Source organism: Otolemur garnettii, unplaced genomic scaffold (genome assembly GCF_000181295.1).
Source record: "Otolemur garnettii isolate 467f Iridium unplaced genomic scaffold, OtoGar3 scaffold00149, whole genome shotgun sequence".
NCBI lineage: Eukaryota > Metazoa > Chordata > Mammalia > Primates > Galagidae > Otolemur > Otolemur garnettii.
The window spans coordinates 3741809-3753876 of NW_003852544.1; the positions used below are offsets into that span (position 1 = coordinate 3741809).

General features: G+C 41.3%; 1 protein-coding gene across 1 annotated transcript in view; it reads right to left on the reverse strand.

Annotated features, from left to right (window-relative positions):
• Nucleotides 1-12068, reverse strand: part of GMDS (GDP-mannose 4,6-dehydratase) — a 587084-nt gene that overhangs the window by 96063 nt on the left and 478953 nt on the right. Inside the window, exon 9 of the mRNA XM_003799345.3 lies at nt 3796-3892. Within this exon, the coding sequence (XP_003799393.1) occupies nt 3796-3892 (97 nt within the window). The remainder of the gene's footprint in view (nt 1-3795; nt 3893-12068) is intronic.

The following is a 12068-nucleotide window of genomic DNA, read 5'->3' on the forward strand; positions in this document are numbered from 1 at the left end:
TTTACAGAAAAATATTAGGAAAAGTTTGCGGGGGGTGAAGAGGACAACTCAACAAGCATATGGTAATTTGATTAGAAACAGGCCACATGTTTTTACTGAAGGGAAACAGTAAAAGGTGTTGTTTTAACTAGCTTGTTGGGCTTCTTAGACGTTATTGCTGTCTTGTTCAAGCTTTTAACCCATGATTTCTTCTAATATCTATAAAGATTAGGAATAAATATATCTAAGTAAATAAAACAAAAACTAATCACAACTAAGGTTATTAGAAATACAATGAGAAGAAAAATGAATGTTAAAGACTGATAGTATAGAAAGAAAAAAAACTTAGTATCAGCTAGTAGAGTTTAAACCAAAATATTTTTCATGAAAAATACTTGATTTTGATCTGTGAATGTGTCTCTATACCATTTTCTAAAATACTCTGCATTAAAAAAAAGGTTGCTATGTTTGTTCTTTGTAAGTGGCTTGGCCATTTTATGTAAACATTTGACACATAATGATGAGTACTTCATTAATCCTTCCTTTATGAATTTTCCAAGTTAAAAATCCTCAAGTGAAAGGACATCTCTGTGGTTATTTTACATTAAGGTCAATATCAATTTTTTTCCTATTTACATCTTATTTCCATATCACTGAATAGTTACTGAACCTTCAGAAAGATGATCCAAAAGAAAACCAAGATAAAACAAACATGAAAAATTAAATTACACATTAACATTTACTAGAGGCCCCAATTATCCCTTGTTATCTCCTTTTGATCAGTTACTCTGCACAATTCTACTTCTCCAAAGGTACTAAATTCCTGCAACTGGTATCACCTCTATATTTACAATTTCTACAAGGGTGAAGACTGTGTCTTTCTGGTTCATCATTGTATTCTCTGAGTATAGCACGGTGTTTGATAAACATTTAGTGAATTATCAACCCCATTTTTTTTTTAAATGAGGAAACAGAGGCACTGAGAAGTTAAGTAACTTGCCAAGGGTCACACGGCTAGTAACAGAAAGCTTGAGAACTCAGGCAGTCTGGCCCAAGCCCCCACATTAAAGCATAATTCTACTTCCTCTCCAGGAATGAATGTACTATGCAATAAATCTGTGCATCACTATATGTATGTACGGAAAACTACACCCAAGGCAGGAGTCTCCACTGGCACACAGCTCAAGTACTATTTTCCTTTAGTCTTGCTTTAAAATACTGATACTCTGAGACCTGATGTATCTTCATCACTTTTATTTTCCCAAGGTTTCTTTTTGGTTATTTTTTTTCCCCAATCAGTCATCCTGGAACCATATGACAGAGCATGTACCTTGTTAGAGTCCAAGGTCTTTTTAAAAGGTCCCTGTTCTCAAAGATCTAGTGTTTGGCTTCACGTGTTCCTAGGTGCTGTAGATTCTCTGGGCCAGAAAAACAAAGCAGATCAAGGGAACGTACTTCTATGGAATCCCAGGAAGAATGAGAAGAAGCCTCTGGCACGGGCAGGTCGGATTGACGCAGAAAAGGGAAGGACGCAGTTAGAGGTGGGAGGAGTCCACATCTACCCTACACTGAAGGCTTACAAACCTTAGAGGAGCTCGTGCCCTGCGGGATGCATGCAAAATAACTCTTCAGGTCCTGCTGGCTGGTAGGACCCCACACCAATGTAAAAAGCTCACTTATAATGTAGTCTCCAGTTCTGGTCACCTTTCAACTGGAGGAATATTCTTACCCCTAAGGCAACTCAACATAGGACTGTCAAGTTGCTCCAAGTTTTAGGAAAACGTCTTGTTCTGAGGACTGAGGTTAAAAGTTTAGTCTCACTATACAAGAAAATCTGGCCCAGTGGAATATTTAAGTTGAAGTAGAGTGAATAAAATTAACGCAGACTAGAGGCCTAGAAAGATGAAATACAGTTCAAGATCCAAAATCAGACAGTAAAGGGAATCTCAGGGGAGAGACTGATTGGTGGAAAAATAAAGCAAGCATATGAAATTAGACACCGCTCTTATATTCAAACAATGGTAGTGTCAACAGTGTGGCAGGACAGGTATGAAGATAGCATTTGAATGAACAAAAGAAACGGGAGGGATGCAGTATCGGTTGCGGTAGGAAAGGGGGTTGATATGGATTCAAGAACAGTCTTGTTAGTCTGAGGGGTCCTTTTCCTGTTCAGTGAATTCTTTTGTCCTGTGTCCTTATCAATCCCACACCTTGCCTAAGAAAGAATGACAGACAAGCCATTCTTAATGACTTCCTAGCTTTTGAAACTATTTTGGAGTTGGAGAGGGAAAGAGACACATTTAAGTTGTTGGAAGAAATGTGGTTTCTGTTGGCTTAGTAAATTTTCCACTCCAAGATGACCACTTTTGCTTGGGAGCACAGAAATGCATTTGCCCATATACGTGATTTGTGCAATGTTCCAGAAAAATGAAACCCCTGTGGCACCTCATTAGGGCACGGAAACAAGTGGCAGCACGGCCCAGGGCTCCCGCTTGGCCTGTGCTGTGTCAGCAGCAGAGTGGCTGGCATCTTCCTCCCCCAGGGCCAGTGCACATCCTCTCCTGGGCACACCCACTCCCCATTAGCCCTGGAACAATTGTTGGCTGTGTCAGAGTCCCGGCCACGCCCTGGGCCAGGACAATACACAGCCCCACAGCCCTACCTCTCCCAAGCACTAGTTACTTCCTTTCCTTTTTTATTTCCTCCTGTCAGAGTGCACTAAATACAGTTTTCGCTTCTGTTAGAAACCAGACATTTTAAAGGGTGCTTGGTTAATGATGACCTATTCGCTCTCCACTGGGGGTTTCCTACTTTCTGAGAGATGGTACAAGAGATAGGAATTTCGTTCAGAACACAGGGAAAACAGGTTCAAACAGATTCTGTTTTCACAGTTACAATCATGCTCAAATATTTCGCTTTAAAGATGATGCTTTCTATTATTTTTAGGTATGTTTAATCTGTTGAGTTTTGTCACCATGGTGAGGGTGGACTACATTAAAGTAATAACACCAAGGAAGCGACTATGTTCTAACAATCTTATAGGTCATTTTTAAAAACAGGAACTTCTATATTTAGAAATTCATCCACCTATCTACTAATCATTCAGTATTTATTTCTACATTGTTATAGTCTAAGATATTTAAAAGGTCCCTATTCTCAGTTTGGTAATGAGAGAACGACACAGATTGACTGTAATAAATTGTATGGGTATTATAATAGAATCATGAAGAGCTTACAATACGGATATGAGGAAGGACTAGAAATCTTATTGGTAGTGGCACATTGGCCAACGAAGTCTTGATGGACCAGGTAGCTGCTGAGCTAAGTCTTGAAAACTAGGGGAGCCTTTATGGCTTCAGTGTGTGTGAGTGTGCACTCATGTATGGGGGTGTGCATGTGTGCACCTATGTGCACGCACAGGCAAAGCTGGAGAGGTGGGCAGGCCTCCCAGATCCTAGAAATCTTGACCCTAGACCCTCCCAACACCTAGGAAGGTGTATTAAGTCAGACGTCCTGTAGGTATAAGGGACTAGGCAATAGAACAAGAGCTCAGATCTGCCTCTGAGTCCCCATTTCTGAAATCACCTATTTCCTTGGGTGCATTTTACTATTCTTTTCCTTTATAAAGCAATGAATTTCAATGTGAGAATAATCTCTCGAATCTAATTCACTGTGTTCTGGTTTAGGAAATGCCAGCTGAAGGATGCCAGAGTGCTGAACAGAGAAGTTTGAAGGTTGCAGCAGGCTTTCTGTGATAGCATTTTCCCAGCCACCGCCTGATGGTGGCCACACACTGGGCTGTGAGGGAGTCCTTACCACTTCAGTTGGTCGGTAGTATTTGAGATCCACAGTCACGTGAATTTTGCCGGTCTCTTTACATCTGCCCACTTCATTTTCATTCTTTCCTTCCCACCTATAAAGAAGATAAACATCTAATCAGCTCCTAATTGTTTGGGAGCATTTGGCCACACTGTAGCAGCTCAGGATGGCTCCACCTTCTCCCTGCAGGAGCCCATAAGCTCATTAACTCTGGCAACACAGGGTGATGCTTAACTTTGTTATTATTGCAGCAGTGATTTGCAAAGTCTTTCTAGATATGTTTGAAAGGGTAAAGGGTAAGGCTCACCGCCCTCATCCTTTTAAAAAATAATGATGAATTCAAAAGTGAGAAATTAGAAATGAATAGATTAGCCAGTAAAAGGAATTGGGCAATTTTCAGAAATTTCAAAGATTTTTCATTTCCTTAGACTATTCTTGACTAAGTCAATTATTTCAAAATGTCTTTTGTTTTTCCCCTTCTTTATTTTTTTCTTCCCTTTGTAGTTTTAGAGATAGTTAGTGTTAAGTCAATACATCCCATTTGGGAATAAGCTTCATATCCTAATTAACCATTCAATTCATCCCTAGATTATATACATGTTCTCCCTGTTCTCCCTAGTCAGTGATGGGGCCTCATTAATAAATTTCAGATGATAAAAAAAGTGCATAACTAATTGCTCATATCAGCGTCTCTCTACCATAACCTCCTGTGACTTAGCTAGGATGTTACTTGGACTCAAGTTTCATCCACAGGTGACATCAGTAATGGCCCTCCAGTTTACACGGTGCAGGATACAACCATATGCCTTAAGACCAGCTTCTCTCACTAAAATTCTAATTATCCATTTTATCTTCTCAATTTTTATAAATCAAGCCACTGGTTTAATGTTGACCTCTGGATTTTTATAATCTAATATCCAAACAATAGACTAAACTATATAATTTAAAGCATTTATTTTTATAAATGAATTTTTTTGGCAAAGAAGAAAAAGAAGTTAAAAAGTATGACTTATGTTTGAAACCAATGTTTATCCTTAGGACTAGTTTGCTTTATCAGCTGCAGACAAATCCTATGAACACAGGACAATTCTCTGGGTTCCCTGGAGCAGAGTCACCATGGGAGACAGAAAGGAACAACAGAACACAAGTTACTTGACTGTGTCAGTCATGGGTGTCGCTGAAAATGAACACTGAATGACCATCACTAAGTTATTATGGTTATATTTTGGAAAAGGAATGTTCTGGCATATCACTTCTTGATAGCAAGTGCAACTATTTCACTGTTGGAGGAATGATCAGTTTATTAATGTGCTGAATTTGCTGATGGGCTCAAGGCAAATATGAAAAATGTCCCTTGACATGGAGAGAATCAGCATAGTATGCTGAACAACAGAAAACTGTACTACTGATTCTTTTTCCATGGCTGTTATAGTATTAATTCATTAACTTGAAAGGGGTGTCTATTAACTTATTTATTTGGTTCACCTTCTTTCTTAATGCTGATGAGTTCAATTTGACAGGTCATGTAGGTCTGGGAATTTCAAAACAGGGGACTTATAGAATCCAAGCTAAATTTTTGGAAAATCCACCTGAAATGAATATTTTGGAGCACAGAGATTGAAAATGTTTTAAAATGAGATAACAGAATGAGGACCCCTGTGCATCATTCTGGACAAAGACCACAAGGGACAAGGACCAAATCTTGGCTAATATTGGCAAAGGAAGATAATTGGTTAAGTCATGATTTAAAAAAAATTACATATCTAATTCATTAATTGCTTAAGTAGAACTTTTCTCTGGTTAAGCTTTCAGTAAATGAAAGGATATCTGTATTTCATCAGCATATTTTCACTTTATTTTTGTTAACATTTCACATTTCACAAAGAGAAACAAGCTCAGCAGATACCCAGCAGATACGTTCATTACAGTACCTCCACCTAAGCAAAAGGGTTAACAGAAACACTTTAGAATTTGGCTGACTGGTTTTTCCATCTGTAGGTAGGTATTTAGTCTATGACAGGTCATGCTGACTTATGTGCACATATAATTTCACTGTCTTTATATTGGTAAATCTCAGATGTCACAGACTGGAGAACTGGTGATTTAAATCTATTTATAATTCAGTTTTTAAAAAATCACACACAAACACACAGATTTAAATTGATAAAGCCTTGGTAAAGACTCAGAGAGCTTTCTCTGATGTGGAGGGAGCTTGTGGGTCAAGAAAGGAATGAGGTGGTGCTAGGAGGGTCTTTGAACTTTACTGGGGTCTGCACACTTCTTGTGAAGAACCAGACAGTAAGTGCTTTAAGCTTTACTGGTCACATATAACATGTAGTCTCTGTTACACATCCTTCCTTTTTCATTCATCCTCCTCTCTTTTCATCATTGTCATGGTCATCTTCCAATTATTTTTTTTTACTGTAATACTCATCTTTATCTCTAGGACCGTAAAATAACAGGTCACAGCTGGGATTTGGCCTGCAGGCCACGGTTGCCCCCCTTAATGGTATCACATCATGCCAAACTGAAGGAAAGCATTTAATTCCTATTTATACCCAACAGGTTGTAAGATGGAACCACTTGACTGTTAGTGTTTACTATTGGTTCTCTTTGATTGCTTTGCTAGTCATAAGCTAACACTGGGATTTATAACACTAGTTGAAATGAGAAAAGGCTGAACGAAGGCTATTTCCCCTCTAAAGTGCTTATTAAGTACAACCTGAAGTCAGACTTGGGTTTAATGCCACTTAGGCAATGAGCTTCCACCAAATCTCTTCTTGCCGCTGTCTGAATGTGGTCTGCTGGACCTCAATCTTGGAAATGCTTGTTCACAGTCAAATCAGTCACTGAGGGCAGGGCATTGCCCTCTACAATTAGTATAGCTACACTAAATAATCAAATGTAACCAGGAAATGGCTCAAAGCAGAATTGAGTTGGCAAAAAACACTTTCTAATTTATACCAGGTCTGCATGAGGGCAGTAAGCAAAAGTTTTGGCCAAGCGCCAAAAACCATTCACTTACAACAATACATGAAACACTTGTATTAACAAATAAAAGGTAACAGCTAACTTGTCCTAACAAGTAATGTTATGACTCAAAGTGGAGCTGCAATGTTAATGAAATGATGGTGGCTTGACAGAGAGGAGAGGATTCAGCTAATTAAAAGAATTACTACCTACTAATTTAGATCGACAGCTTGCAGAACATGGATCCTGTATAATTCCATTTTTAAAATAAATTGTTGGTTCCTTTTAAGCATTAAACAGCAATAGAAAGCACTGGGGAAGAACAGGATCAAGCACAGTAAGGTGAGACGAGGTTCTATTAAAATCTTCTCCATTAGAAATCCCTTTAAAGGAACAATAAAAGCAAAGTCAACTGCATAAATCAAGTTTGGGGAACCAGTGGGCCTAAATAGGGGGAGGGTAATGTACTCCTTGTAGTGACCCAAACATCACAAAACCTCTCAGGAACTATTCTTAAGAAAGCCTATTTTATTAGTGCATGAATGTGAAAGTAGGAGGCTGCATCAGGTAAAATTTAATAAATGGCATAAAGCAATCCTGGGAGAAGCACTGGCTTCTGGGTAAAGACAGTGGTTTGTACTATCATTTTGCTCCTTCCCCAGATGCGTTTCAAAAAAGGAACAAACTCACACAGCCTAATATTATGTAGAACAGGAAGGAGATAAGAGAGACTGAATTCTGGAAGCTGGAAAGCAGATGGATGAGTGTTGAAGGACTTAGCAGAAGCCCTAGAAAAGTCTCCTAAGCCAACGGTTGGAGAGGTGAGACAGGATCCAATTTACACTTGCAGAAGCCTCCAAAAGTTCAGGAAGTGAGGACTGATTGCAAGTCTCCCTGGGATGCAGTTTGGTGCCCAATCCCCTCCCCAGCTCCTCACTTGGCAACTGTCTCACTCTCCCTGGGATTGGAGGTCGCTGGACTAAAGGCTGCAGATCCAGTGAACGGTGGGTCACCATGTTGAGATGAGGGAATTAAGGGAATATATGCGTGCTGAATACTGAGAACCACCCCCTCCCCAGCCTCAGAAAGCTGCCAGGTCTATTTCCTTCCAGCAAAGACACTGGGGAGTCTCTTCCGGGCTTCAGAGATTCTCTAACCCAATGGCCCTGTCAGGTCATCATATAGTGACACTGTCACAAGCTCTAACTAGGTTCTCAAAATCTTTTTAGGCTTCCAACTTTAAACATAAGCAGATAACCAAGTATTATCAGATATATGAGAAAAACTGCATATATGAAAGCAAAATCAAAACAAATCAGAAAAAGGCAACTTGCAGGATATAGAATAAGCAAAGGGAAGAAAATAAAAAACCAAAGCGAAGAGCAGTGCCTGAGGCTCAATGAGCAGGGCACTGGCCCCATATACTGAGGGTGGCGGGTTCAAACTTGGCCCCAGCCAAACTGCAACAGAAAAATAGCTGGGTGTTGTGGGAGGCGCCTGTAGTCCCAGTAACTCAGGAGGCTGAGGCAAGAGAATCATCTAAGCCCAAGAGCTGGACGTTGCTGTGAGCTGTGATGCCACAGCACTCTACGGAGGGCAACAAAGTAAGAATCTGTCTCAAAAACAAACAAACAAACAAACAAAAACCAAACAAAAACAAACAAAAAAGCCACCACAGATACCACCTTTAATATCCTTGGAACTATTAAGAAAGATACCAAAGAAACAAGAACAGGATGAGATAGATATAGATATAGATATATATATAAAAGACAATGTGAAACAAGATATTCTAGAAATTAAAAAATAAAACAAGACAAAACAGAGAAAGCTGCTTAGATGGTGTGTCTAGAGTTGACCAGGGAAGGTAGGCAGCATGTGGGGAGGCTCCTGGATGATTTTTAGCATAGCAGAGGAAGAGACAGGCTGTGCAGTGCCTGGAAGGAACATGCCCAGGGGGCAGCTATAAAGAATGGAGGAAGCTGTAGAGGATGTTGGAGGGCCAAGGAGGGAAGCTTGAGAGGCAAGAGAGCTGGAGCCACAGGCCTACGAGGAGCCTCTGATCTAAGAGGTGTTAGGAGAGATGAGGATGGGTATAATTTTTATGCCTGGGACCACTATTTTAATCATAAATTCTACTGTTTCAAGGACAACAATGGTCTAAAGGGTATACCCTGGGTCTATGAGCATCTCAGAGGTGTACGGTCCCCTTGTATTGCTCTTGGGAAAGGGACTGGTTTGACCCTACTCAGGCTCAGAATTCTGCCATTTTATTAATATTAGTGATGATAACTGTTCTTATATAAGGCAGTTCTGGCAGCAACAAACACAGCAGTTATGTTGTGGTTAGTGAATAATCAACTACAACAAAAGAAAAATTTAAGCCTATTATTCAGCTGTTCATATAGAAGTCACTTCTTAAGGCTGAACATTAATTGTGTGATTTCTATATCATGGGGCCCTTATGAATGTTAACTGCTGAATGTGTACACCAAGAGTCAAGCAGGCATCAGTCCTGCTAGTGTAAAAGGCTAAACAATTCACAAAGCCCCTGGGAGGGGTGCTGGGGCCAAGACTGCTAGCTGAGGCCCCCTGGCTAGACTGACCGCCTATGCCCAGATGCACCCCACCTTCATAGTCAGCATGAACCAGAGGGTGTGGAACCCTCTCAAAGGACACCGCCATTTTTATGGAGAGGCCCCTCCCAACATCATTTTCAGTAAGAGCTGTCACCTGGTCAATATTTCCCTTGCTTTCTTCTTTGTATTAGTATCATTGAGAAACTTTAATACAGAGGATCTGCTTTCAAATGGTCTTTTCTTATGCTTCATCTCTAGGAAATCAGACTGGCAAGATGAATTCAATGGAAAAAGCCTTGTGTGGTGGTGCCTACTGAGGGGGATCAAAGGATCAAATAATTAAAAGAAAAAGACTAGAAGTGCTTCTCCTCAGCTTGTGGAAATGGCAATGAAAGACTTTTCAAACGCCCAGCCGGCATTTAGACAAGCCTCCATCTTCCTATGCTCTTTACATGGATTGCTAAACGTGCTATAGCTGCCTCCTTTGTTTTTCTTCATTTCATCTCAGCTGGAACATACCATCCACCCGCAAAGGACACGGGCAGAGCTTTTCCTGCTTTACTGGAGACAGCAGAATGCAGGAGGCCTCCCCACAAGGCTGTGGTTAAGGGGGCCACAGCTTTGGGCCTTCTGCATCTGTACCTCCTCTACCTGCACAATGTGTCCACTCATCTCCCTTCCATCTACTCACACAAATTGTCACAGGGCACCCACTTGCCAGCCAGTAAGCCAAGCCAGGTGTTAAGGATGCAGGCATGAGTAAGCTAGACATGGTCTCTGTCCCTAAGTAACTTAAAGTCTATTGTGGGGGATGATGCCAAGAGCCAGGGTGCTGTCAGAGCCTGGAGGCCACCTAGCACAGACTCACTGCTGGCGTGAGGGAGGACGCCTGAGCTAAGACCTGAAGGAAGTAGGAAGTGGTAGGGGAAGTGGAGGGACCTGCAGGCATCTCTGGATGAGCCTAATGTGGTCAGGCTGGTCCACCCCAGCTTGTCAGTTTGCCCAGCACCCACACACAATTCCCTAACTCCTGCCTCCATGCCTTTTCTCATGCCATCCCTCCCACCTGGAACTCTTTCCTTCTTCCTACCTATCATCATATCTCCCACGCCCAGCTAGGGCCAGCTTATATCTACCTTTCTGCAGACACCACTCCAGTCTTGATTGTGGCACTTCTGCTTCAGTACTGATGTAATAAATCTGTGCACCGATGTTTGTAAATGATGTGTTCTTACTGTCACCCAATTAGACTCTGCACTTCTCTAGAGCAGGGAAGTATCTTTTGATTCCCTTCAATGGGTTTAGCTTTGAGATAAATGAAGTGGGCAGAGAGCACAATTATTGAGCATCTATTAGTTGTCAGGCACTGTACTGGATGTTTAATTATGTAATTATGAAAGCAGCAGTTATTTTGAGGCTCTAATAGATCCTTAGTTAAGAACTAAAAACCTAAGCGAGTTACATCAGCCACTCATGAAATGGAATGAGGGTTGCCTCAGACGCCACAGTCCAGCATGAGATCAGGACTGGAATTAGATCCTATACATGCTAATAATTCAAAAGCCTCCACTTCAATGGAGGTACATATTATCCATCTTGCACTGCAGTAGTTTCATTTTTAAGAGTTGAAAATCCAAGTATCTTAGAATTTCATGACTATAAATAAAAGTCGGGCTTAGATTTCCAGGAGGAGAGGAGAGAGAGAGAGAGAGAGTAGAAGGGAGGAAGAGAGAGAAGTGAGAGAAAAGGGGGAGAAAGAGACACCCTTTAAATGGTAACGTGAAGCTTGTATATAAATCTAACATCTTGGCTCAGCGCCCATAGCACAGTGGTTAGGGTGCCGGCCACATACACTGAGGCAGGTGGGTTAGAACCTGGCCAGGGCCTGCTAAACAATGATGACAACTGCAACAACAAAAAAATAGCTGGGCGTTGTGGCAGGTGCCTATAGTCCCAGCTACTTGGAAGACTGAAGTAAGAGAATCGCTTCAGCCCAAGAATTTGAGGTTGTTGTGAGCTGTGATACCATAGCACCCTACCAAGGGTGCCATAGTGAAACTTTGTCTCAAACAACAACAACAGAAAGAAATTCTAACACCTTTATTATGACTAAATAGAATGTGAATGCTCTTGAAAGTGCAAGTCTATTTAGGGCCTCTCCAGAAAGTTCTCATAGTACATACACTCGGAAATAGGCGTTTCTGTGCAGGTTTTCTCACCACGATTGATTTTTCTAACTCTAAAGGCAAACTCTAAGTGATGAGGAATGAATATGAGTTATATTTCCATCGTGCAGGCTCGGAGATTTCACTCAACCTAGTTACACAGCATCAAAGGAGGATTCAGCAAGTGGTTGAGGTGGGAGTTAAGCTAGCAGAGGGCTCAGAGGTGGCTGATCTAAAAGGAGCACATCTAGAGGTTTAAAATGTCCTACAGGGAACATGCAGAGCCACAGTGATTTTACCCCTGCACAGACCCCTTGGGACTACTGTGTGCCATCGGAGAATTCTGTGTATCCACAGCAGTTGACTGGAACGACCTGTTTACACATAGAGCACACTATCAGTGTAGACTGCACAGAGGCTCAGGGAATGTCTTCCCACAGCTGTGCTGGCCTACAGGAGATGCTTGATTCCTATCCTAGAACCAGTGGCCATCCTTCTTTAGTGGCATCATTTTCTTCAGAATCAGTCATCAAAGGCTCAGGCTCAGGGCCTGGGG